Source organism: Rhamphochromis sp. 'chilingali' (assembly GCF_963969265.1).
Source record: "Rhamphochromis sp. 'chilingali' genome assembly, chromosome: 9".
NCBI lineage: Eukaryota > Metazoa > Chordata > Actinopteri > Cichliformes > Cichlidae > Rhamphochromis > Rhamphochromis sp. 'chilingali'.
The window spans coordinates 36,126,522-36,154,151 of record NC_137936.1 but is presented as its reverse complement, the minus strand read 5'-3'; the positions used below and the strand labels follow the sequence as shown (position 1 = coordinate 36,154,151).

Genomic DNA, 27,630 nt, shown 5'->3' with positions numbered 1-27,630 from the left:
TTCATTTCTTACTGCTTCATCAGTGTGCACTGTGCACACTGATGTGAACGTGTCAAAGTTCTCATCATTAAAACCGATATCAAATTTGATCCTTGAGTCTTTCGTTGTTTGTTCCTTTGCACAGAAGTTTTTTCTGCACTTCACCAACACAAACTGTTTGAAAGTGCCAGAGATGTTCCCTACTATATCAATTCACAGTGTACCGACAGGCCATCTCCTTCAATTTTTAAATCTCTCCGGGTCCCCCCTTGTCTGCCATCCAGGTGCAGTCAAACCATCACTCTACAGCCTAAATCATTGCCTCTGTCAGTTAACAAGTTGTGGGAAGGAGTCATCCTCGAACAGACAAATGAAGGGTCATCACCACTGCCCAGATGCGAATTGTTTTTATCAGCCGACAAAATGTGGGTGCTTAGCTGTCACTACAGGGTTCTCGCAGCAGGTCTGCTTTCCTGTCGTCCTGATATTTTAAATCCTGATGCAATCTGACGGCCGGGGCATTTCAACTCACAGGAGACATGTACTTTTTTTAACAGCTTCTTCTGAGATACTAGAGGGACAGCGCACACACTGAAAGCATTTATGCACCAAAAGCCACTTACATTCATGCATTACATTCACAAAGATGAAAACTTCACACATGGTGTACTGACTGCAATTGAGGGGCGGTTGGTGCATGAAATGAGAGGAAATATAGGCAGAAAACTGCACTGTTCTGCCACAAATACTGGAACAACAGCAGGCTCTCACCATAGTGACGGAGTACAGTTCAACTTAAGTGGGCAACATGATGTTACCTCATTTCCTCAAACCTTTTTTTCAACCTTTGCCATCTATATACTAATAAGAAGCATGCGTTGCTTCTTTTCAATATTAAGTAGCCTAAATGGAGCTAAAGTACTGCCCTTTCATTTCAAAAGACATACAGTCATTTAACACATTTTGTGAATTTTAAAACCAAAACATGGCCTTTCACATTTCTTCATCATCTGAATGAACATCTGAATTATGTGTTTATTATTCTGCTGTCTTCCAACCCAACCCAAACACATTTAAATTAGGGGTGGGCGATATAGACGATATACGATAGAAACGATATAAATTTGGCCAACGATAGAGATTTTGACTATACCGCTCTATCGCGATAGCGTATGTTGATGATGTCATCAAGCTGCGCCTGTTTTGGTCGAAAGCATTGCAGCAGCTACAACCATTATCATCTGCAAATTATGCCGGGCGACAGTCACAGCAAAGACATGAAGCACTTTTGAAATATGGGGAAATCCAAAAACTGCGCTTCCTCCACTTCCGTAACATTGATACATTAATGTTGAATTCTCTCGCAGCTGTTCTATTCTCATGTTGTTGCAGTATATTAATAACTAACCTCGTATTGTGGATGAATAATCTCAGTTAGGGTTGCCAACTCCCTGAAAAATAAATAAGGGACACCTCGTGGCCAGGGCCGGGCAACCCAGTTGTCTTCACCCTTCCCAGTGTGGTAGCTCTTGTTTTTGTGTGTGAAAATATTTTTTAACCATTTGACTTGAATTTGATTTAAGCAGATGCATATTCTTTGTGATATGACCATATGGGAAACAAATGATCATTTAGCCATTTATTTTTAGCTCAAAATGACAACATTAACACAGTAAAACAGGTCTCTTTCTTAAACAGAAGCCTGTCATGCTTAGCTTTTGAGAATATAAGTAAATCTTTCTTTAAAAGAACTCTGTCCTGCTTAACGTAAAATTATATAAATTAATAGAAAGCAATAGAATGAAAAATATTCTTGTAACTGTGCACATTCCCCGGGCGCCTGCTTAGTGGGCTGCCCACTGCTTCACTGAGTGAATGGGTCAAATGCAGAGAAAAACAAGTAATTTCCCCATGGGGATCAATAAAGTATCCATTATTATTATTATTATTATTATTATTATATAGTGCATTTAGTACAATTGGCTTCAGTTGAGGTATTATTTCAGCTTTTCTAAAGCTAATCAGCTGCTCCTGTTTGTAAACCCGCTTGTTCCCATGATTACACATCTTAACTCATCATCATTATTAATCTATGTATTACTTTTACATATTAGTCATCTATTTGTTGTAATCATCTATCCTTGCAGTTGTTTATTACACAAAATAAATTATATTATCACACTTCTGGCCACATAGCGCTGATATTCACTGCACATGCCCATATTAACCCCAATGTTTACATACCATATCTGCTTCTGCCGTGGCCTGGTGGACAAAAAATTGGTTAAGGGTTCCCCGAGCTTTCACGCCTCTCATGTTCTTCATGTGCCCACCATTAGAAGCATGCCTATGGAAAAAGTGCGCCGGCACACAGTGCAGTGCGCTTTATAGGTGTTTGTCGTGCACTTTCCCAGCCAGGTGTTTTCCTTTTCCCATTCCTCCCTGTACTTTTGCAGCCTTTTTTTTTCTTTCTCTGAGGGGAACAAACATTGCTGCTCTAATGCTGGGCTTACACTGTGCGATTTTTGGCCCATTTTGAGACGATTTTTGAGTCGTGCGACCAATTTGGTGATCGGCCCGATTTTGGCCTTCATCGTGCATCGTGTAGTATACGTGGGGTAACGAGAAGCGATTAACAACTCGAGCAGCTCCCGATCATCAATCGCTCGTGAGGGTGTCACCACAGCCGCTCACACTGCTCACGTGCAAACACGTAAACGTCGGTGAAAAAGACGGAGCAGCACGGCTGTGCAGCGTGTGATCTGGACACAAGCGATGGAGGCACAACTTGTAGAACTTTGGAAAGCTCATCCAAGCCTTTTCGATGTGGCCTCACAAAATTATCACGACCACAACAACTGTGAAAATAGTTGGATTTACACTGCTGCTCAATCACAGCTGCCTGATCAATGTTTTTCATTAGCAATTTAGCAAAGTTGATGGTGGTGGTGTGTCTGTGTGAGTGAGAGACAGAGAGAGCGAGCGAGCGACAGATTTTCTGTTATAACCTTCATGTTATGGAGGCACAGTGTGCGCACTCAGGTCGCATCAGAGCATCGGGCGGTATAGTGTGAGAACCTGCATCGTGACCTACCAACTTCTAACCCCTGCGAGTCAATCGTGCAGTTTGAGCAGGAGCTGAATAACGCGACTGAAAAAATCGCACAGTGTTTGCCCAGCTTTAGGTGTACTGTCGTCCGAGACTTGCACCGCAGTGTCGGCGTTTGTTTCCCTGTTGGCCATGCTTCTTGTTGTGGTCATCTGTTGTCTTCCGGTATTTTCTCAGCAAGCGACCTTTCCTCGACCAATGATATAAGCGGTAATCTGAATTGTCATACTCGAATTGTCATAAGTGTGCTGTCAGCTCATTGGTCACAAAGCAGGAGAGGGGCTGGGAATTATGTTTTCAAACAAAGCGTTAATTCCATTAACATTTATAGACTACTTTTGATTCTCACTGTATTACGGGACAAAGTGCGTCCCTTATTAGCTCAATACGGGATGTGTACTTTTGTTTCTAAATACGGGACGATTCCGTTGTTTAAGGGGCGGTTGGCAACCCTAATCTCAGTTGTTCTCCTGACTGAAGTTTGCCCCGTGTATAGCATCCTGCTATACGATTGCATTTGTCCCTAACCACCAGAGTCCCTCACGTTAACTTTTATTGAGTGGAAAAAAAATTGGCGTTCATCCTCCAGCTTTACTGTGCTAATGTTATGCTAACATAGCTGTGTCGCTAGCAATCACGTAGCACAACATTATATACCAGGTAGTCCAACTTCAGTAACCCTGCAAACGCCACTGCTGTTTAGTTTTCTGTCTTCATTTATGTTGGATGTGGTAGCAGAGCTGTACGTTTTAATTAGTTTCAAAAATCTCTCTGTCAGAACATGGTATGTTACAGGTGTCGAACTCCAGGCCTCAAGGGCCGGTGTCCTGCAGGTTTTAGATGTAACCTTGATACAAGACAGCTGATTTAAAGGCTAAATTACCTCCTCAACATGTCTTGAAGTTCTCCAGAGGCCTGGTAATGAACTAATCGTTTGATTCAGGTGTGTTGACCCAGGGTGAGAGCTAAAACCTGCAGGACACCGGCCCTTGAGGCCTGGAGTTCGACGCCCCTGTGATATGTCATGTTTAGGTGGAAACTAGCGAGCTAACTTCCTGTTAACTTGTAACTCCATTAAATTTAATAAATTCTGTTTTCATGGATGCATGGATGTTAAACTTAATTGTTGCACCTGGTAAAGCAGCAACGCTGATGATTTTATTAAAGATGAAATCATTTAGACCATTTTTAACTCTCAGTGTTCGTTTGACTTTGGGACCTGAAGTCGATGGAGTTTTGGACCCAGATTACTCCGCGAAGCTCCTCACCACAGCAGCCGTAATGCTCTGACAATCCATCAAGCAGTGCGGCTTACCAAAGTTGTACATTTTTTAACAGATTTCTGCACGCCAAGATCGGTTCGAGGTCAGTAAGCACAACCAGAATTCATACATAAGGCACACTCTTGATTTTTGAGAAAATTAAAGGTTTTTAAGTGTGCCTTATCAGAATCAGAATCAGAATACTTTATTGATCCCTGGGGGAAATTATTTTTTGTTACAGTGCTCCATTTTAAACCAACATTAAGACAAGACAGACAATACGCTAACTAAGAATAGTACAATATATACATATATATACATACATACATACATACATAAGTCACTTATAAATAAATATTTGGAAAAGAAACATGTGTAGCTGTAGCAGCAAACAGTGTGTTAAGTGGATGCGTTGTACAGGGAGATGGCCACAGGCAGGAATGATTTCCTGTGTCGTTCAGTGGTGCTTTTCGGTAATCTCAGTCTCTCTTATAGTGTGGAAAATATGTTATACCGAAGAAAATAATATATCGTGATATATATCGTTACCGCACGTGCTTCAAATTATATCGTGATATGGATTTTAAGCCGTATCGCCCAGCCTTAATTTAAATACAGTTGTCAAGTCTGATGCTTGAATTATATGATTTCAAGCTGCTATAATGCCAACCTGCCATCATCAAACAGCATCAAAATTATGTGATAACAAGCATTCGTTCTTCTCGAGATGTCCTGCTGCTGCAACCCAGAAAGAAAGACATTCCCGCAAGAAAGACGTGCCAGGATGTCAACCCTAATAAAGATGTCTTGCATTTTAATCCGTGTGTATATGTATTTGTGTGTGTGTGGCAACAGAGTGGGCAGACAGGGATTTTCTGGCACTTAAAGTCAACCTTCAGGCCAAATGGGTGTGGATTTCACTCTCTCCATCTCTGTGTGTCTGTTCACGTGTGCATTCTGGTGGAGAGTGTGCTCCACTAGAATGTGGGTGTTAGGAGTGAAAAATGAATGTCTGTGTCCATATTTAATTATAGGCGTGCATTTATGCATCTATGTGTGTGTATGTTTGTGCATGATAGCCTCAGTCCAGATGTGCTCTACACAAAAAGACCAATCGCATTTAGAAGACTCTAATTTTCCTCGTGCATGCCAGCGATTGTGCAAAGCTGTCAGTGGTGGAGGGATCCCAGTCGCAATAGTAAACACACCCTTACATACAAATCCATAAGTCAAATAAATATTTTATGCTTTGGTTCATTATATTGCTACTCCAAAGCCATGACAGTAATCATCAGCTTCTATTAAGTTTGTCTTGAAACAAAATCCATTCACTGAACAGAATCAACCCCAGATCATAATTAAGGCTCTCATTAGGGTTGCACCACCTGATCATTCAACAGTGCTCTTAACAGCTGACTACAAGAAGCATAAACAAGGAGATCAATCAGTACTGCATAATTTTTCTGAGAGGGGAAACACACCAAATGTCAGCAGATCAATACAGGAGAAGGAGCAAATAATGAACTTGCTTTGGATTACAAAGGTGGGGTCAAGATTTAGAGGCATTTCTGAAAATGGTTTTAATCACAAGGCTGGCAAAGCGCTCTGCTTTGTGGAGTTTAGTAATCCTGAAGAAAGGTGATGCTGGGGAATGGCTCTTCATCATTTTGATCTTGGGCTTAGGCTAATGACAGATTTTGGAAAGCCTTGTTTCCCACTAACAGCAGCATCACACACTTGGTTAATGCTGCAGGCTAATCGCAGTATCGATATTATTGACAGAGGCTATACTTAGTTTGATCCCTGTCAGAAGCCTCTAAGCTTCCAGTCTTCAGTCTGGCCGCTTGCCTATCAGATGTGTGAGTAAGATGATAAGTGTAACCCCTAGCGTTCATCAAGTGCACGGAGATGTGGCAGAATGAAAGGAAGGTGGGGGAAAAAAACTTACCCCGAGGATGACAGTGTCTTCTCCTTGAAATATTGGGATGAACTTATCTCCGCGGATAATTTCGGACTGGTTCAGTGGACGAAATCGACATAACACCTTGATATTGCATTCACCGTTCGCATCGGCCATTGTGAAAATAAAATTTGTGGTTTAGCTTCCAAAGAGATAAAGAGGAGTTTAAAAACAAAAATAATAGCCTGATTTAAAAAAAAAAAAAAAGCCCCTGTGCAACCTTTTCTCCTAAAGCACCTGCACGCAAACTGGAACCACCGGATATAGCCACATGCAAAGCGAGACTGGCAGGCGAAGCATTTGGAGTTTGGGGTTGCAAAATATTAAAAGAAATGTAAAATAAAAGCAAAACAGGAGCAGCTCCTGGGTGTTTACTAAATTGCCCTCAAATCAAAGCTGAGCTGCATCTCGGCGGCGGAGAACATATGGAGAGTTGTAAATGGGGAGTAGAGTCCAAACTGGTCCGGTCGGTCTGGATAGGCTGCAGGCTTCTCAGAGGCATGCCTTGCATCACTGTCAGCCCTGCTCTCTCACTGTGGGCGGGGCGTGGTAGCGACTCAAATCCTCTCTCATCAGCACCGCGGGCAGAGGGACCGAGGAGCAGGGAGGAGCGCTCCAACTCTGTCATATATACATGAATTAGCCTCCGTGGAAACTTCTTCAATGTTTCAGATGCAGCAGCTGTTGCAAAAGCACGAAGTATTTCTGGCATTTACGGAGGAATTTCTGAAAACAGTAGTTTGTAAGGAGCGGGTCTAGGGCTGCACCAGCCTGGTCGTCATGGCAATGCTGTTTTGCATGAGAGGGTAGTCATGTGGGAACTAGAGGGTTCGTAATTTCCCCCCAGAGGCTTTCCAGTCTTAAGCAGTGCACTGTGAAGTTAATGAGAAGCCTTTGACACAAAACAAAAAGTCAGAATAATCAGATTCGCATATATCAGTAAACGGGTGAGATGTTATTTTGGGGGGAGTTACCGCAGTGCACGTGTCTTGTATCAGACCCCGATTGGTAAATGGACATGTCTTTCAAACTCCGTGCCTTCAGGCTTGCAACAGACTTTTTTGGTATGCTTATTAAAATTCATGAAAATCGAAACAACCCAGACATCATCATCAGAGGTTTTTTTTTAAAAGATTTCTATAAGATATTCAAGAGCTAAGCGGGAATGTATACAGCTGTCTTAGCAAGCCAATTACCCCTCATGATGAGTGAGCATCTTTCTGTGTGCATTAATTTCTTAAAGTCGGCTATACCGACTGCACTTGTAAAGGAGCATCCACTGCATATGCACTGTAAATGAGTTAGTTACATATTGTGAAATGTACATAAGTATATGACGTAAATTATAAATATTATTTTCAAACATGTCGATTTGAGCAGAAGAATATTGCACATCAGGGTTATTCATAAGTTGTTGACAGGTCGACCACAGCAAGTATTACAGCTTTTAGGGAGAAGCTGCAACGACATAATATAAGATGTGTGTTTATAATTTAATAACATGTAGGGGGAAAACACGACAACTTTGTTCTTTTCCTGATCGTGAATCATCCTATTAATCGAGGCGTGTTGATCGAGGATCTTTGAACCCATTGATCAAGTTGTTCTTAAAAACAAATACCAAAAAACAACTCTTTGGCGCCATCATGTGACGGCATTATGTTACAACACAGTTACATGTTTTATTTAAAACTAATAAAAAAATGTTATTGAAGAATTTAAGATAATGCATGCGACAGCTAATATCGCGTTTAATAGGAAAATAAAATAAAAAGACCAAAGCCTTATTGAGTCTTATTGGATAAAAGGCGCGCATGCGTGAAAGCGGTGTTCGTTTTCGGGTATGATTGTTTTATTGTCTTCGGTAAGCCGGCGAACTCTTTTCAATTGACGCAGCAGTCGCACGACAGTCCACCTGCCGGTGCCTGTACACAAATCAAGGGCACACGCCGTCACATCAAGCTAGTGACCACATCGGCTTGGAAAGCGCCGCCGGCTGGGAGACTGCTGGCTCATCCATCGTTAGCTTTTGTCATAGTCAGACTCTATCCAGCGATAATTTGCACGTTTCATTACATTCTGTTGTGATTCGTTGGTCTTCTTTTTTCCCTCCCGGTGACCATGGCTGATCCCAAATACGCAAATTTGCCAGGAATTGTAAGTGGCTAACGCTAGCAGACAGATACTGCTAACTGGCAGTGCTATCTCCAGGCTTTGACAGCTAAGTTAGCTAACATCTCTGCCGTTTATTTCGTTGTCTGCTTTTTGTTTTCACTCACCGCGCAGCTGGCATTTACAGTTGTAATCCCGTAGTTGCTTTATTTTTCAGCTAATTCCCCGAGTTGTGCTACGGAACACCAGAAGCAAGGGTTAGGAGATAGTTGTTGTTGAATGGGCCGGGGCGTTGGCCAGGCAAGCTGTAATAACCGGGATGTCTAACTGTTCCTTATTTTGTTTATCTAATTGTTTGCACAGGCGTTTAACGAGCCGGACGTGTATGAAACCGGTGACCTTCCTGAGGATGACCAGGCTCAGTTTGAGTCGGTAAGTGGGCGCCTTTTCCCCCCAAGTTCCCTGTTCTTTAATTTTCTGCACATTCAGCTAACTAGCTAACAAGTGTTTACACGTAGGTTTATGATTGACAGTACGGAATAACAGCTTCTCACTTTTACTGTATAAATTACATGGCAAAGGGCGGTTATGTCAGCGGTACTATGCATGTAAATAATCTGTCCCTGTGCCTTTCCTGTCCTTACCAACTCTGCAGGGCGAGTGAAATACTATTTGTAAGACGTGTACAAATACCCCGTTGTTGATGCTCTTGTTTAAAATATAGAGTTGAAGTAGTGAACTTTGTTCATATTTTATACAATACATACAGCTGACTTCCACACATTGTCCCTGTTATGTATGTTTCTTTTTTAAATTATTTTAATATGTTGACAGAACTAAGGCACAAGTGCATAATAAAAACAAAAATGTCAGTAGAAGCATTTTAAAATTGGATTCAGACACTTCAAGCATATCAGCAAACCAAACATTCAGGCACTGCCGTTGTCTTAGAAATCTCTTTTGCTGTCATCAATAGTGATCGAACTCTTGTGACTGCAAGAGTTCAGGCTTGTTTATCAGGACAGCTCTTGGTGAGCTGGTCTGACTTTGGTTTTAACCATGTCTGGGCTATTTTTTCAGACCAGCTGAGAGAATGCTAATTGGCATTTTCCTTCCATGTTTTCATGTTTGCTCTTCCTATTCCCTTGCCCTTGTTTTGACTCTTCCCCCACCCTCCTGGGACCCTAGTTTGTACAAGTAAGACTGGCTCAATTTTTCTCTCAGTGAGCTTAATGCTTTTTTTTAATGCATGTTTTTGTTTTTTTAAATTCCCATAGTCACTATTTCTGCCTCTAATGATTGGAATGATATGAGAAATAGATCAGCGACTCTCTTTGTGCAGTGTAATTCAACCCTTTTTGATTGTTGTGAAGTGGAAGGAATTGATTCTTTTCCTCCTATTCTTGCTGCTCTTTTAAAAATTTCTAAGGGATAATGGTGTTGGTGGTTATTCAGCAGAACTGATTTACTCTTTCATGCTTTGACAAAGCAGTGAGGGTTCAATTGTGTGCCTGTGTGAGCGTGAAGCTTTCGGCAGAATAAATGTGTTTATTTGTTCTAGGGATTTCTCTTTTTAACCTGCTGTCATGTTCTAATAATTGCTTCTTGGCTAACTCCACTGTTCTGACTAACTGGACATTTTAACGGCCTCTTTACAATGCGTGATAACTTCTTACAGGTTCATTGAGCAAAATGGATATAAAAGAAAGTCACTCACAGTCTGCAGTAGACCTTTTAAATGATCAATAATGAGACTCGTGAATGCCTATTGAGAATAGTTTGTTGTGCTTTACATAAAATAAGCAGAAATATGTCAAGTGCGCGTTCCACCTATGTTGTTCTCATGTTGTAGTAATGTAGCCAGACAAAAATGAAGCTTTGGAAATGGCTCTAGCATTGTGTGCTCCACAAAAGTGGTTTCTTAGCCATAGCTCCATAAGCTTGTTTTTGTTCTGTCACCATCCTTTTTGGTTACCTTAGGCAAAAACAATGTGGTTGTGTTGGCCACTGGTTTATACATAATTTCACCTAGGGGTGCAGCAAATTAGCATCTGTACTAATACTGACTAATGGAATGTATGCGGCATGTAACACAGATCAACATTGAGATGACTGCTTCTTTGCTGCTGTCATTATAAAATTCTTCCCTTTTGGCAAACTACATACTAATTGTGTAGTGCCATAGCCAGCTTCCAAGAAAAATCTGTCGAATTAGGTAATCTCCAATTTGATGCTATATTTTTTTTTTCTGATGAATTGATTTGCAGACTTTAGTTGAACTAAAACATTGTAAATCACACACTGTACTGGGGCTCTAACTTTGATATAGTTCACCATGTGCTTTGTTTTAGGTTAGCAGATTCATTTAGGATAAACTGCATGTGACTAACTAAGAACTTACTCCAGTTTAATGAGCTGAGGATACATGCATTTGGGGGTTTGACTTGTTTTAGACATCCTCACCCTCCATTCTGAATCATAATTAATGTTTTGAAACACCAGGCTCTTCATTACTATAAAAGGTATGAGGGAGAGAAACTTGGTGGTATTAAAGGACCACATTATCACGGTGAATTGGGAAAGACGGAAATAACTCTGAGACCATCATAAACTGTCTGAGCAAAGTGTCTCCAGGGTGTTTGGCAGCTACTCTCAGAACACTGCTTTCTTTCTTATCTTTCCCCGACCTTGGCCAACTGTTCCTGTTGTGTGCATGGCATGTGATAACCACATTAATCTGTGTTGTCTCTCTCTCTCTCCCCCCTATTTTTTTTTCTCTCCCTCTGCTCTTCTGTTATTTTCTCTAACTCTTTGGAAACCCAAGGAGCTGGTAAGAGCCTGACTAACTCTCCTCTTCCTCCTCCTCCTCCATCATGTCATATGTGTAACTTGTCTAAGGTTTTGTCTCTTTTTATCCTGATGTTTGTGAGCCCACTCATAGCACCTTTGTGTTTGTGTCAGCACTGTTTTAATTCGACCCATTGCATGTGGTTCATCATAATTGATCACTAAAAAGTTTTGATCAAATGATCCATGGTATTTCCAATCACTAATCAAAACCTGTCATTTAGAAAAGAAAGTGTTAGTTACTTCCAGCTGTGGTTCTGCCTTTTCCATTCACTCCACATCGTTTTATCATAGTAAACCTGTAGCACACGGATGACATATTTGTTTGTAAAGATGACACTACAACCAGTCTTTGCTGAAACTATGAATGATCTTGAAATTATCTGGTTGTGTAAAAGCTGGACCAAATAATGGATGTGAAACTCTTGCAGATTCTGATGATTCATGGTTAAAATGGGTTTTAATTTCTATGGGTGTCTGGACTTGGTTGACAATAATACACATAATTCATGATCTTACCGTATGTTTCGGACCATAAGGCACACCGGACTATAAGGCGCATTAAGCGAAACAAAACAGTCAGATATGTCAAACTTTACTCAACGCATTCTTCTTCCTTACTCCACTTCCGTAACATTGATTCATTAATGTTGAATTCTCTGGCAGCTGCTCTATTCCCATGTTGTTGCAGTATGTTAATGATTAACCTCTCATTGCGGTTGATGGATTATCTCAGTTGTTCTACTGACTGAAGTTTGGTCTGTTTACAGCATCCTGCCATGCGACTGCATTTGTCCCTAACCATCGGGAACCCTCATGTTAGCTTTTATCGAGTGGAAAAAAGTTAGCATTAGCACAACACCCATAGCTGTGTCGCTAGCAATCACGTAGCACATCATTATCTACCAGCTAGTCCAACTTCAGTAACCCTACAAAAGTCACTGCTGTTTAGTTTTCTGTCTTCATTTATGTTGGAAGTGATAGCAGAGCTGTACGTTTGAATTTTTTCAGAAATCTCTCAGTCAGAACATGCTATATGTTTAGGTTGAAACTAGCAAGCTAACTTCCTGCTAACGTCTAACTCCATTAAATTTAATAAATTCTGTTTTCATGGATGCCTGGATGTTAAACTTAATTGTTACACCTGATAAAGCAACAACGCTGATCAGTTTATTAAAGATTAAAGAATTTAAACAGTTTTAACTCTCAGTGATGCCGCAGTGTTCGTTTGACTGTTGTACCTGAAGCGGACACAGTTTTGGACCCAGATTTCTCCTCGAGGCTCCTGACTACAGTAGCCGTAATGCTCAGACAATCCATTAAGTGTTGCAGCTTCGTAGCTTACCAAAGTCGTACTAAAACATTTTTTGACCGATTTTTGAGCGCCGTGTACCACATAAAATCGTTTCGAGCTCAGTAAGCACAACCAGAATTCATACATAAGGCGCACTGTCGATTTTTGAGAAAATTAAAGGATTTTAAGTGTGCCTTATAGTGCAGAAAATACGGTAATCATATTTTTGGGCAGTGATCAGACCAAGGTTTCCTGTCCAAATTTACCAACCTTTCAATGTATTTTAAGTGTACCTGGGGCTTTGAGTCTTTTGGCTCACTGATTCAGTACGGCTAATATAACTGTGTGAGTTTGTTGATGTTCAGCTGACTTTATTTCCTGGTTTTTCAATGGCAGGAGGAGCTTTGCAGTGACAGCGTGGAGAGGATTGTGGTCAACCCCAATGCTGCTTATGACAAGTTCAAAGACAAGCATGTCAGCACCAAGGGACTTGGTCAGTTTCTCACTTTTAATTTAATAACGACGTATTAAGTTGAATAACAAAATATGTGGTGGTATACCACATCATTGCATTAGGTCACATGTTTCTTTATTACATTTTACATCCACTGTGTCTGTCAAATGCACCAATTTACTCCTGAGTTGAGTTACAAATTACAACATCCATGTGTTTTAAGAAAGTATTTATCCTTTATTAAAATGAAATTATATATTTGTGGCTGGTATTAAAAATGTACAGACTTGACTGGAAATTAGTGAATTATCATGTCACATTTGTAGACAAAAAACAAAGTGTTACTTTAGTCTGTTGCTAACATATCTACCTCGTTAAGGTACAGAATGAAGAAGAGCTGCTTTGGCTTCAGTTAGTTAAGAGATTATTAATTGGTTCATTGAATTAAAGCCTATAAAGTTAACATATTGCTAAAATTGGCAAAAGTAATAAAAAAAAGAAAAGTAAATGACACACATTCCTTTGCTTTGTCATTTATTCTCAGTGCTTCTTTGGCTGCCCTGTCTTTAAAATTTTCATCTGCTGTCATTTGTATTTAATTGTTGTATAAGATAAATTTCTTCTTTAGTGTAAAGAAAACAAACATCAATAAATACATGTAAAACAAATTAAAATATTTTATTCCTTCAGTTTGTGCTATAACAAATAGATTTGCATTCTTAGAAACATCAGTTTCAGCTTTTAATGTCGTGTTTGTCACTTTCTCTCTCAACATATTTGTCCTTTCTTTTTCCAGACTTTTCAGACAGAATCAGTAAAAGCAGAAGAGTTGGCTATGAGTCAGGAGAATTTGAGATTGTGAGTATATTCTGTTCAGCAGAAGAACATTACTTTGTTCTCACAAAAAGACTTTTTATTTTGTTCACTCTTGTGTTTGTCATTTCTGATAAAAGTCAGAGAGCATGTGATGCTAGTGGTGTGATCATTTCTCTCAGCTCTTTTGTATATTGAGTAATATTCATTCAGTTTCTCTGCTCTGTGGCTTAGCTTGGAGAGGGCTGTGGAGTGAAGGAGACGCCTCAGCAGAAGTATCAGCGCCTAGTGAATGAGATCCAGGAACTCACGCAGGAGGTGGACACCATCCAGGTAACCTGCAAGCAACAGACGTGTACACACGTCCAAAAGAGCGTGTGAGGGATGATCATTCTTCTACCTGTATTTTAATGTTAGTAGCCTTCCTCCACATTGCTCATAGATCATTTAGTATTGCATTTATTGAAGGGAAGATCAACCATTGAGTTGGAACAATTTCAGCAAATCTAATCCAAAGCCTAATCTGATGAATACCTGAGTGTTAGTGAGAAGAGGGTTCATCTTAAAATGGCATAGCAGGTTGGCTAAACTGGCTGGTGCCACCAAGGCAAAGACTAGTGAGCTTCCTGAAAGCCTGCCTCAGGTATGCTTTTATCAACACCTGACTAGGTGTGGCCAATTAGCACCAGCTGAACACACTGAGGAGATTAGGGGCTGCAGAGGGGCGTAACAATGCACTAAAGCTAAAGCACACTGTGAAAATTTGCTAGATTACAACCAACAATGTTGATTAACAAAGTTTCCTTCCTGTCATCGTGCAAGAAATGGCTCACCCTCAAATTTAAATTTTATTTGTCGCACACACAACCATACATATTCATACATAAGGCACACGGGATTATAAGGGGCACTGTCGATTTTCAGAAAAATCAAAGGTTTGATTTTAAGTGTGCCGTATTTTCCAAACAACACGGTAATAACGACGGCCCGCTAGCATGCTCTACCAAAAATAGTGCTTTGTTGTGTATCTGACGGACGAAAGCTAAACCAGTTCCACACCAGTGAAGTTGCAGCATTTCTACAAACCAGTTCTGGTTCATCTGTTTCATTTAACGATCCACTTTCGCTCTACTCATTCTGCGTCGCCGCCATGTGTATATGTAAACATAGGCACTGCGCATGCGCGTTTTACCCATATTCTATCGCAATATGTCATTTTCCTATCGTTGCCCAAAATTACACCGGTATTACCGGTATGATATAGCCCAGCCCTAGTCCATCATAATCTTCCTAGCTTTGGTCTTGCACCGCTTGGTGTAGATGGACAGCAGGTCAGGAAGCTCTGATCGAATGATGCGTTCGGCTGAACGCACCACTCTTTGCAGGTCTTGTCTGTCCTGCTTGGTGCTGTTCCCAAACTAGGTGCAGATGTTTCCCATCAAGACGCTCTCGATGGTGCAGGAGTAAAAGTTCTTGAGCACCCTCAGCAGCAGGTGGAAGTCTCTAAGTCTTCTGAGGAAGAAGAGACACTGGTGGGCTTTCTTAACCAGAGTGTTAATGTGGCAGGACCATGACAGGTCCTGAGTGATGTGGACACCCAGATACCGTAAACTATCCACTCTCTCCACTGGCGTGCCACTGATGATGAGGGGCTTATAATTCCTCGCCTGCTTTGTAGTGAAGTCCACGATCAGCTCCTTAGTCTTGCTGACATTTAGGAGGGGGTTAATTTCCTGTCACCAGGTCTCCAGGTTCATAATCTCCTCCAGGGAGGCCTTCTCGATGTTGTCAGAGATCAGGCCCACAACAACAGTGTCGTCAGCAAACTTGACAATGGAGTTAGACAGGGGAGGCGGCGTGTGTTTAATGGTGAACAACAACTGGTGCAACAGTGCGAACGTTGTTCCTCTCACACGCTCCTGCACACCAAATCTGGAACTACTGTCCATCATGTGTCGTCCTTTTTATCTACCTCGGGAATTTACATCAGTCATTGTAAGTGCCGTTTATATTCCACCACAAGCGGACACGGTCACCGCCTTATGCGAGCTGCATGAGGCACTCACACAGCACCAGACACAACACCGGGACGCTGCGCTTATTGTGAGGGGGGACTTTAATAGCGCCAACCTCAAACGCGCAGCGCCGAACTTTTATCAACACATCACCTGCCCCACCAGGGGTGAAAGGACACTGGACCACTGCTACACTACGGTCAAGGACGGCTACAAGGCACAATCCCGCCCTCCGTTTGGCAAATCTGATCACGCCGCCATCTTCCTCATGCCAAAATATAAACAAAGGCTGAAACAGGAAGTTCCGGTTCAGAGGAAGGTCGCGCGCTGGACGGATCAATCGGTGGCCGCGTTACATGACGCACTCGATGACGCAGACTGGGGCATGTTCAGAAACAGCTCCGACGATGACGTCAACGTGTTTACGGAAGCGGTTGTGGGATTCATCGGGAAACTAGCGGATGATACCGTGGAGACAAAGACTATCACAACGTTTCCCAACCAGAAGCCGTGGGTGGATAAAACCATCCGCAACGCTCTGAGATCCCGCACCGCTGCCTACAACACGGGACTCACAACGGAGGACATGGACCCGTACAAAGCCGCGTCATATAACGTGCGGAGGGCGGTGAAAGAGGCGAAGCAGCGCTACGGGAGGAAACTAGAGTCACAACTCCAACAGAGTGACTCTAGGAGCCTGTGGCGGGGACTAAGGACAATAACGGACTATAAAGCACCAACAACCGGTATGACGAACGCGGCCGTGACTCTGGCAGACGAGCTGAACACTTTCTATGCTCGCTTCGAGGCTGCAGCTAAGGTCAAATTCAAATTCAAATTTTATTTGTCACGTACACAGTCATACACAGTACGATATGTAGTGAAATGCTTGGACAACTGCTCGTGACCTAAAGAAAACAAAAAAGGAAAAGGCTATGAATAAGATAGGAAATAAATATGAAAAATTAAAAAGGGTAAATTTAACTAGGAAGGAATAAAATATAAATTAAGGTTAAAAATGAAATAACTGTACAACACAAATTAGAATGAAGGGTAAATTTAACTGGGAAGAATAAGATAAAGATAAATATTAAAATTAAAGTTGAAAATAAAATAACTGTACAACAAAATACACAATACACAATATAGAACTATATAAGAATGTATGAAGAAATCTAAATATAAATAAATATATACACAATAACAGCAGCTGTACAAGTATTAACCGGAAATGAAGAATATAGTGACCAGTGTTGTGCAAAAACAATGTCCAGAAAGTCCAGTGTGTGTGTAAGAACCATATGTGTGGGTCAGTACTGTGTGGTGGTGTGATTGAGAGACCGTATCGCCTGCGGGAAGAAGCTCCTCCTCAGTCTCTCTGTGTTGGTCTTCAGGGAGCGGAATCGCTTTCCTGACCTCAGCAGAGAGAACAGTCTGTTGTTGGGATGGCTGAGGTCCTTCACGATCTTCCTGGCCTTGGTCCGGCACCGCCTGCTGTAGATCGAGTGCAGGTCAGGGAGCTCGGAGCGGATGGTGCGCTCAGCTGACCGCACAACCCTCTGTAGAGCTCGTCTGTCCTGCATGGTGCTGTTCCCGAACCAGGTTAAGATGTTTCCCGCCAGGATGCTCTCTATGGTGCACGAGTAAAAGTTCCTGAGCACCTTGGAGGGCAGTTGGAAGTCTCTCAAGCGTCTGAGGTGGTAGAGACGCTGTCGGGCCTTTTTCACCACGGTGTTGATGTGACAGGACCATGACAGGTCCTGCGTGATGTGAACTCCGAGGTATTTGAAGCTGTCCACTCTCTCCACTGGGCACTCGTTGATGACGGGGGTCTGGTAGTTCCTCTCCTGCTTAGTGCTGAAGTCCACTATCAGCTCCTTTGTCTTACTGACGTTTAGAAGGAGGTTGTTCCTCTGGTCTCCAACAATGCTAGTGTTAGCGGCGCTAACGGCTGCAGACAGGAAGATACTGCCAGCACCGGAAACGTGCTCGTCATCTCCGAGCATGAAGTAAGGAGAGCCTTCAAAAGAGTGAACACCAGAGAGCAGCAGGACCAGACGGCATCCCAGGTCGTATCCTAAGAGACTGCGCATACCAGCTAGCTCCTGTGTTCACTGAGATATTCAACATCTCTTTATCTCAGTCGGTGATCCCCACATGCTTCAAAGGGTCCATCATTGTTCCTGTCCCGAAGAAACCCCACCCTGCTTCTCTCAATGACTATCGCCCTGTAGCCCTCACCTCAGTAGTGATGAAGTGCTTTGAACGCCTGGTCAGAGACTTCATCATTTCTTCACTACCAGACACACTGGACCCACTACAGTTCGCTTACCGTCCAAATCGTTCCACAGACGATGCCATCTCTCATCTCCTCCACACATCACTCACTCACTTGGACACTAGAAGGGGGAATTATGTTAAAATGCTCTTCATAGACTACAGCTCTGCATTTAACACCATAATTCCCTCCACACTCACCACCAAGCTGGAGCATCTGGGACTCAGCTCATCTATGTGTCAGTGGATCTCCAACTTCCTAACTGGCAGACCACAGGCAGTAAGGATGGGCGGACATGTCTCAGCCTCCACCACTCTCAGCACTGGAGCCCCCCAGGGGTGTGTTCTGAGCCCCCTGCTGTACTCTTTGTACACATATGACTGTGTGGCCACTACCAGCTCCACCACCATCATCAAGTTTGCTGACGACACCGTCGTGGTGGGCCTGATCTCTGATAACAACGAGACGGCCTACCTGAAGGAGATTAGGAATCTGGAGAACTGGTGCCAGAGGAACAACCTCCTTCTAAACGTCAGTAAGACAAAGGAGCTGATAGTGGACTTCAGCACTAAGCAGGAGAGGAACTACCAGACCCCCGTCATCAACGAGTGCCCAGTGGAGAGAGTGGACAGCTTCAAATACCTCGGAGTTCACATCACGCAGGACCTGTCATGGTCCTGTCACATCAACACCGTGGTGAAAAAGGCCCGACAGCGTCTCTACCACCTCAGACGCTTGAGAGACTTCCAACTGCCCTCCAAGGTGCTCAGGAACTTTTACTCGTGCACCATAGAGAGCATCCTGGCGGGAAACATCTTAACCTGGTTCGGGAACAGCACCATGCAGGACAGACGAGCTCTACAGAGGGTTGTGCGGTCAGCTGAGCGCACCATCTGCTCCGAGCTCCCTGACCTGCACTCAATCTACAGCAGGCGGTGCTGGACCAAGGCCAGGAAGATCGTGAAGGACCTCAGCCATCCCAACAACAGACTGTTCTCTCTGCTGAGGTCAGGAAAGCGATTCCGCTCCCTGAAGACCAACACAGAGAGACTGAGGAGGAGCTTCTTCCCGCAGGCGATACGGTCTCTCAATCACACCACCACACAGTACTGACCCACACATATGGTTCTTACACACACACTGGACTTTCTGGACATTGTTTTTGCACACATTGTTTTTTTGCACAACACTGGTCACTATATTCTTCATTTCCAGTTAATACTTGTACAGCTGCTGTTATTGTGTATATATTTATTTATATTTAGATTTCTTCATACATTCTTATATAGTTCTATATTGTGTATTTTGTTGTACAGTTATTTTATTTTCAACTTTAATTTATATATTTTATCTTATTCTTCCCAGTTAATTTACCCTTCATTCTAATTTGTGTTGTACAGTTATTTCATTTTTAACCTTAATTTATATTTTATTCCTTCTTAGTTAAATTTACCCTTTTTAATTTTTCATATTTATTTCCTATCTTATTCATAGCCTTTTCCTTTTTTGTTTTCTTTAGGTCACGAGCAGTTGTCCAAGCATTTCACTACATATCGTACTGTGTATGACTGTGTACGTGACAAATAAAATTTGAATTTGAATTTGAATTTGACAACTGTTCATGCTCATTGCAGTAAATGTTTCTGTATTGTTCACATTAAGTTTTATTTGCAATTCTGTATTTTTGATTGGTTAGCGAGCAATATGGTCTAGAAGTAGATCCATATGCCTTTATTTACAAAAGCTAATCCAAAAATATTATATGATCAAATAATAATGCAAAAATATTAGTGTTTGATACTGCACTACACACAGATTGTATTACCTGGCATCAAAGATGTATGTGTCTCTCTGCGTCCAGGCTGCCACAAAGGAAAGTAATGCAGAGGAGCGCCTCACTCCAGTGGTGCTGGCCCAGCAGGCAGCCCAGCTCAAACAGCAGCTGGTTTCAGCCCATCTCGACTCACTGCTTGGACCACAGGCACACATCAACCTGGCTGACCCAGATGGCGCACTGGCCAGGTGAGTTGGCTGGAGTTAACAAGACAATGAAGCACAAACGAGGGCAAGCACCTGGAACCTGAAACTTAACACCACAGTCTGTTAGATCGTGCCAGCACTGTGATCTGAGAAACTGAAATGCTTGGGAAGAAAGAGGGTGCTCTGGAGAAATGGAGAGAATAAGAGTGATTGATATGGGAATTGGATTTTCCAAGCTTTAACCAGATATAATGAGATAGAGTAGTAAGGAAATAAGATTAATTGTACACATAAATGTTGCTGATCTCAAAGGGCATAGCTACCAGGAGCACAACACAACTAAGTGACAGATGATTGAGGGAGGGAAATTAACTAAAAGAACACAGAAATCTTTGAAAAATGCCAGCGCCCAACTGAGCATAAGCAAAGGAAGCCGTGGGCTTAAAAGGGGAAAACACAAATGAGAGAAAGTGAGGAAAACACCTTCACAAACCTTCACTTGCAGTTAATAACACTGACTTAAAGGATTGAGAGGGAGGGAGGACCACACTCATGGCAGCACATGGGGTTGGTAACAATGGTGAACATATTATCCCTTTGTGTCTTTCTTCCCTTCTCATAGGCGTCTGCTCACCCAGCTGGAAGCCGCTAAGGGCAGCCGTGGCAGCTCTGCAGGAGACTGCAAGCCGACAGCATTAACTAAGGGCCCAGATGGAGTGGTACTCTACGAGTTACACAGCAGACCAGAGCAGGAGAAATTTAATGAGTCTGCCAAGGTAAAGAGGAAAGAGAGGTGGATAAATGTCTGTGATGAATGCACACATAAAATGAGGCTGTATGGTCTCCTCGGCCTGCTTTGTTTCTGTTCTTCTGAGTGGAATGTCAGAATACTAGATGACAATAAGCAGGACAAAAGGAGGAAGGCATACATGTGGGTGTTTGTGTGTCTCTTGTGGGATGCTTGTTGTCACTGCCAGCCATGTGTTGCCCTGTTCCGTCTCTGTAGATGGCGGAAGTGGAGAAGCGTCTAGCTGAGCTGGAGATGGCTGTTGGCTCAGGATCAGACAAGCAGGTACACACACAGTCCCGCTGTCTCTCTCTCTCTCTCAAACACACACACACACACACACACACACACACACACACACACACACACACACACACACACTGTCTTCATGGGTCTTTGCTCTCATTCGCACTAATTCTGTGTGCCTGTCTCTATGTCACACTCACAACAGAATTTTCTTGCTTCTGTTTTCAAGTAAAATAAAATATTCCACTTGATTTATGTAAATTCAAGCGGTGGCTTTGTTGTTTCTTGTTAAAATGTATTTTTCCCTCTTCACATTTACTTTATAGGGACCTCTGAGTGCTGGTGCTCAAGGAACCAGTTTGATGGTAAGAACACACTGTGGAGTTTGTCTCTCTATTCAAAACTCTGGGTATCTGATGTGCAGCCAGAGAACTGGGTCATACTTCAAAGGTGACATCAGTTCCTTCAAGTTTGTTTATTGCTGCTGTGCCAGTAGGAGGAACAAAAACCTAAAGTTTTGTGCTTGATCTTATATATAAACTTGTCCTCCTTTGTATCAGGACACCATAGAGCTCCTGCAGGCAAGGGTCAGTGCTCTGGACTCTGCTACTCTGGATCAAGTGGAGGCAAGACTGCAGGTGATTACTCCCCGTACAGCATTACAGCACAGTGTTAGGAGGAGGCAGCCTTTCCATATGAAGTGACAAGACAGTTGCATCTTGATTACATTCGTACATCAGTTTTTTTTCCTAGATGCATTTTGGTTTGAAAGGGTAGTGGGTTTTGGTTTTTGTATATATTTTGCTCTCTTTTGAGTTTCATCCATTGCGTTTAGTACAGAAGCAGGCCTGGATGTGTCAGTTGGAGGGGCATCTGGACTGTAGCTTTTGTATCTAACAAAAACTAAAAAACATTTTGCTTTTCTGCAAGAACTCATCCCATTTCTCTATAGCAGTTATTCACAAAATCAAGAGCGCTGCAGCCCACTTAAAAACTATAAAATCCAACCGGAATTTAAATTTGTCTTAAATCTTCAGTCTAATCAAAATATAGCAGAAAATTATGTATTTCTTTGAAAATTGTATTTAAAAAAAAATAGCAACAAATGGTTGGCTTTAAATTCCTAATGCTAATCCGGTCATATGCATATTGTTAAGGCCAGTGTAGCCCACCTGCCACTGGGACACAAACTTCAATACAAGAGCATTCAGTTTTTGCCCAGAATAAAGAGTAATATCACAAACTAACCACCGCCTAGCACCAGTTTTCATTCAGCTTTTATGTAATTAAATTAATATAAATATGTAACTGTACATACTTGTAAGTAATTTCAAACTGCGGCCCAGCTGCAGTTCCTTTGTGGCCCAAAAAGTCACTCTGAGGATGTCTTTAGGTCACTGCTTGCTTTTTAAGAACAACATATACCTGAAACCTAAGGAGAACGTTCAGAATGGAGGGTATTACACAAAGCTTAGGTCAGTCCAGCTTTGAGTCGGTGCTTTTATAGTTTGTGCCTTAATGTTTGGCTACTTTGTTGCTCAGCTGATAAATATCTTTAGTTTTAAAATATGCCACAGTGACCATGATGTTGGGTTACTTGTGACATAGTTTGCAGTGAAACACTAGTTGCCCCTGAGTGGTACCTCTTGCAAAATTAGAATAGATTACCGTATACGTATAATGTGTTTTTTCTCTCCTGCAGAGTGTCCTCGGGAAGATGAATGAGATTGCTAAACACAAGGCAGCGATTGAAGACGCTGAAACACAAAACAAGGTTAGTGACCCCTGACCACCTTCAGTATCGAATAAAGGCTGTAATAATTGCAGATCTGTTTCTTTACAACTTCCAGGCTCAAACTGACCGCATGTGATTTGTCTACTTTGAGGCTGTTTCAGTAAATGTTTCTTCTGGACAGACATTTGCAATCATTAGAGCTGAAATGTTTTCATCAGTGTTAAGGTTCTCGTTCTAATAAGTGTATATTTACAAAAGTCTGGTAACAAGTGGGAAGAATATTGTTTATACAATTTCAGCTTAATGCTGATATTTCAAACTGCCCACATTCATAGCCAAACATTCATAAGAGCCAAACCAAAGTGTAATTGAATAGTTTGTTTTTAGTTTGTTCTTTCTAAATAATGAATCGATTCAGGATCTGACTAACAGATTTCATGCATTCACGTGTTGTATATGTAGTTGACCAGCAGAGGGCAGGCTATGCTAATTATATAATTTCTATGAATAACGGTATAAATGGTTGGTTTGTGTTAGGTATATTGGTGTTTTAGAAAAATATTGTATTTGACCATCTGACAGCTTCTATAAAAATCATTAAATGTGTTTTGGTTTTTTTTTTATCTGCCAGGTGTCAAAGTTGTATGATGTGGTGCAGAAGTGGGATGCCATGTCCACTTCCATACCTCAGGTGGTGCAGAGGCTCGTTGCTGTGAAGGAGCTCCATGAGCAAGGTAACACGCAGGAACTGAAACTGCTCCGTCCATTCACACAAAACCATGAAATGCAGAAGGTGCTGAGGTGTTTCAGGGGTGTAGGAGCTTATTAAAACTCTAACATTAGATGAATGTACTTGGTTAGTGTGTGCCAGTAATTGGCCAATATTGTAATAATGTTGCTCTTGGGGCAAATTTCCCCCCGGTAAGGATCGCAATGGAAACATGGATAATTTATGTGCTCTTCCTTTATGTAAGGGGAGACGAACCTTGAAATGACACCCATGAGAGTTCAAGGAGAGAATGTATGTAGGTTAGCGGGGATGGGATGTGGCGTTAAAGGCTGAAAATATGTTGGGTGTTGCCACAGAACATAACAGGGTGTGAACCCAGATCACGTTCCAGGCAGCATATGTGTTGGAGAGTAACATTTGCATCCACTGTGGAAACGTCTGAGAGCGAGACATAAGATGAAACTAAGGGAAAACGGGATTCAAATAGATAATGGAATTAGCCTAAACCGTGCCGTTCTATTATAACAAAGGGCAAAAAATCACTGAGAGGGGAGACTCAAAATGGTAACGGAATTAAACTAAATCTTGCAATACTGCTAAACACCCCCTTGGGGTAACAGAGATGCATGATATTATATATATCACATTATCATCTTTTTATTATTTAGCACATGAAAGCGGAACCTTGGCATTAATAGATTATATTGATAATTCAGTTCTGAGAGCTGAAGGAGGTCATTTATCATCCAGCCTCTCTCTGCACCGATCTGTCACACATTGCAGCTTCTTTGCTCGACAGAGCTTAGCTGCACCTTTTTTCTTCTGATCTTTCTTTACCAATAAAGGAAAACTTGAAAAAGAAAATACTTAGTTTAATCTTTCAAGCTGCCGTTCATCACTGTTAGATTAGGTTTGCATCAATTCCTTTGCCCTTCTCCTTCAGCTGACAACAAAGACATTTCATTTTTTAGCAGATGTTTTGAATTTAAGGATTACTTACTTCCTGTCCTTTATCTAATTCTCCCTTTTCACTTCAACCCTCTATCTCACAGCCATGCAGTTTGGCCAGCTGCTGACACACCTGGATACCACTCAGCAGATGATCAACAACTCCCTGAAGGACAATAATACCCTGCTAACACAGGTGAGAAGTTCATAGACCTGTTGAACAATTGTAGCAACATAAATAATTTCTAAGCGCTGCAGGGAGAGTAGAACTCAGCAGTTTTATCCACTTAAACGGTCAGCTTGAATGAGCCACTGCAGCCATGGTAAACTTGGCACTGGCCAGCAGAAATGTGTCACAGTTCGATATAAAAAGACGCCAGCAGTTATACAGTTGCTGTCGTTTTATAGAAACGAACGTTTCTGCAGTAATTGGTAGAAACTTTGTGAACCACTTTTTCACAATAGCAGATGAAAATGTTAGATTTGGTGTGAAAGAAAAACTTGACATGTTCAAACACTTGGCCGTAACCTCTTTGTATGTGTAGTGAATGAGTGGAAAAAGTGTCCTCTAATACCCTTCAGAGTGCACAGCCGAGGCAGCTTTTCACAGCTAGAAGTAACAATCTAACAAACTACAGCTTCCCATTACGAGGACAGAAGCTCTGTAAAGCCTCTCAGGCAATAATCAGTCTGTGCTTTCACAGTTCAAGGCTTCTGGCAGGAGGGACCAACCAGTGCCTCAATCCAGTAAAATGTATTTTGTTTTTCTTTACAATGTTTTGGTGTCACAGAGGCTAGTTAAGTCTGACATTTCAGTTTCTTATCAACACTGAAATGTTTGTTTTTGGTTTTTGTGTAGCCTTCTGAAACAATATTGTCTAATAATAATTGTCATCAGTGAAGGTTGGGCGATCGGACGAATATATCGACCAATCGACGATAGGCTGAGTCTTTCACCGATCATTTTTACAAGAGCAATGTTATGTATTTATTTGCCCATGAGTGAGTTTGCTAATAATGTTGGTTGAAGTTAAGAGAAGCAGTCAATAGAAGAAATAATAGCAGTGTTTTAACAGCTCCCTCTTCCAGCTGCAAACAAATGCAGCGATTCATTTACTCAAACTCATAACAGAAAGAAAGATGGTAGCCCATGTTCAGAAAAAACAAAAACATTTTATTTAGATTAAAAAAAAAACAAAACCCCAAAACGGTGGGGAGGGAAACAAAGAGAAACTGTCTTCTTTTTTTTCCACTCTAACCGTGTTTACAGGCCGTTCCAGTGTTTGTCTTACACACTAAACCAAGCAACAAATCCAAAATTAAACAAAAAGTAAGTTAAAAATCAAAATGTCTCTTCCAGCGAACACATATAAATAAATGACTAATCCAAAAAGTAGCTATATTAATTCTGAACCAAACAAGAAAAGAATGTAAAATATTACATTGCTCCGCCCATCAAAAAGTCACCTGCGTGAATATATCATGTATCGTCTATTGGAAAATTTTTACATATCGCCCAACCTTATCATCATTAGCACTTTTCCTACATGACTCAGGTATATGAATGTTTAACAGGGCTGCACCTGATTGGTATTTTGTTTGAATTATGGCAAAGGTTTCCATATTTAAGCACCTTCATTTCTTTTCTCTTACCGATTATTTAGCTTTTTCCTTACATCCTCTCTCCCCGTCCCATCAGTCTCTCGCATGCACTTCTGGAGTTAGCATTCTCTCTAATTCTTCTTCTTTTTTTACCAGGTTCAGCAAACGATGAAGGAAAATCTTGTGGCTATAGAGGAGAACTTTGCTGCACTAGACCAGAGGATGAAGAAGCTTTCAAAATAAATGGTGGCAGAGTTTTAGAGACCGGGTTGTTTTTATAATTATTAGATTAGAAAATTCTACCATTCCTTTTGGACCTTCATGCGATTTTTGGTAAAATGAAATGGATGAAAAGAAAAACGGTGTAAAGCGGTGTAGAAATAAAGATCTATTGTCCTAAGTTGTTGTAGCTGAAGCACGTATGTGCGAGCATCAGGGCCGTGTCACCGAAGGACAGCTTGTAAATATGCCTGTGTACCTTATTGTTTCTTCACGCTCAGTCGCTTGTAACTATATTATTATGACTGAGACAGCAGACACCACAGACAAACTTTTAATCTGCTTTGTCATTGCCTACAAGTTCACTGTATTGTTCATCTGTGGTCATGGAAACTGATCAATAAAACAAAGTGCTGTAAGGCCCGCCTCCTTTCATTCCTTTTATTTTTTAAACATGTAATTATTGACCTAGCTTCCTGTCTGAAAAACTAAGTTTTGTGAAATACTGATGATCAAATGTTGTCCACCCTTTAAACAAAAAGATCCTGGTCATCAGTAATTAGCTGTTGGTGTTATGCTTTTAATAAGAAGCTGTAGGAGACTCACAGATGGCTAATTGAATTCTAAACTGACCTGTCAAAATAAAGTCTTCATTTGTGGTTGTGCTCAATATGTATGACCACTGGGTGGCAGCATAGCATCAAGCCCAAACAGAATCCTAGGACGAGGCCAAATAAACCCATAAAAGCAGATTAGTCACCCACTTTGACATATTTGTTTCTAATTAAGCTTCCCATATTTTATTACACATACCCCAACTCTGATTTTTAGGTCTAGACTCTAAATCCACCCTCATTCTGTGGCCTGTAACTCTGTTTGTCTCCTGCTTTTCTCTGTTTGTTGTTGTCGTCAGCATGTCTCTGCTTGCTGCTTCTAATTTTCATATTCATATAAGTATGTATGTATAAATGTACATGCTTTGTACAGCACCGAAAGCTGTGTAAATGGGATTTATAGAAATACATTCTACTTGCTCACGTTTACTTTCTAATTTCGTAAATCGTAACTTGATATTTTTAACTAGTTGGGGTTAAGTTGGTGGGGAAAAAAACTTAAGAGTTATTTAACACAAAACCGTGTTTCATTACAAATCGTTATGTTATTTGACCTTTACTTCATGTCCCTCCCTGTCTCTCATAGCATTCTGCTTGTCATAACAGGGCAGTATTACAAAACTTCACAGGACAGTTATTTTAAAAA

At 41.5% G+C, this 27,630-nt stretch overlaps 2 protein-coding genes across 2 annotated transcripts in view; one reads left to right on the top strand and one right to left on the bottom strand.

Moving 5' to 3' along the window:
- kif5ab (kinesin family member 5A, b) overlaps positions 1-6,818 on the bottom strand; it is a 76,842-nt gene extending 70,024 nt beyond the window's left edge. The window contains exon 1 of the mRNA XM_080891733.1: positions 6,299-6,818. Within this exon, the coding sequence (XP_080747859.1) occupies positions 6,299-6,427 (129 nt within the window). The 5' untranslated portion in view covers positions 6,428-6,818. The remainder of the gene's footprint in view (positions 1-6,298) is intronic.
- A 1,381-nt stretch (positions 6,819-8,199) lies between these two features.
- Positions 8,200-26,789, top strand: dctn2 (dynactin 2 (p50)). Its single transcript, XM_080891734.1, has 14 exons — positions 8,200-8,467; positions 8,786-8,854; positions 12,960-13,056; positions 13,814-13,875; positions 14,065-14,163; positions 19,985-20,145; positions 20,726-20,879; positions 21,110-21,175; positions 21,463-21,501; positions 21,697-21,774; positions 22,839-22,910; positions 23,503-23,605; positions 24,654-24,745; positions 26,308-26,789. Exons 1-14 carry the CDS (start codon positions 8,432-8,434, stop codon positions 26,392-26,394), a joined length of 1,215 nt encoding a protein of 404 aa, XP_080747860.1. The 5' UTR covers positions 8,200-8,431; the 3' UTR covers positions 26,395-26,789.
- Positions 26,790-27,630: the final 841 nt, after the last annotated feature.

Excerpts from the sequence above, each read along its gene's own strand:
- dctn2 (XM_080891734.1), top strand. The coding sequence starts at position 8,432 with ATGGCTGATCCCAAATACGCAAATTTGCCAGGAATT. Across the intron at positions 14,164-19,984 it reads AGGAGGTGGACACCATCCAG|GCTGCCACAAAGGAAAGTAA; the intron begins GTAACCTGCAAG and ends CTCTGCGTCCAG. Across the intron at positions 24,746-26,307 it reads ATAATACCCTGCTAACACAG|GTTCAGCAAACGATGAAGGA; the intron begins GTGAGAAGTTCA and ends TTTTTTTACCAG.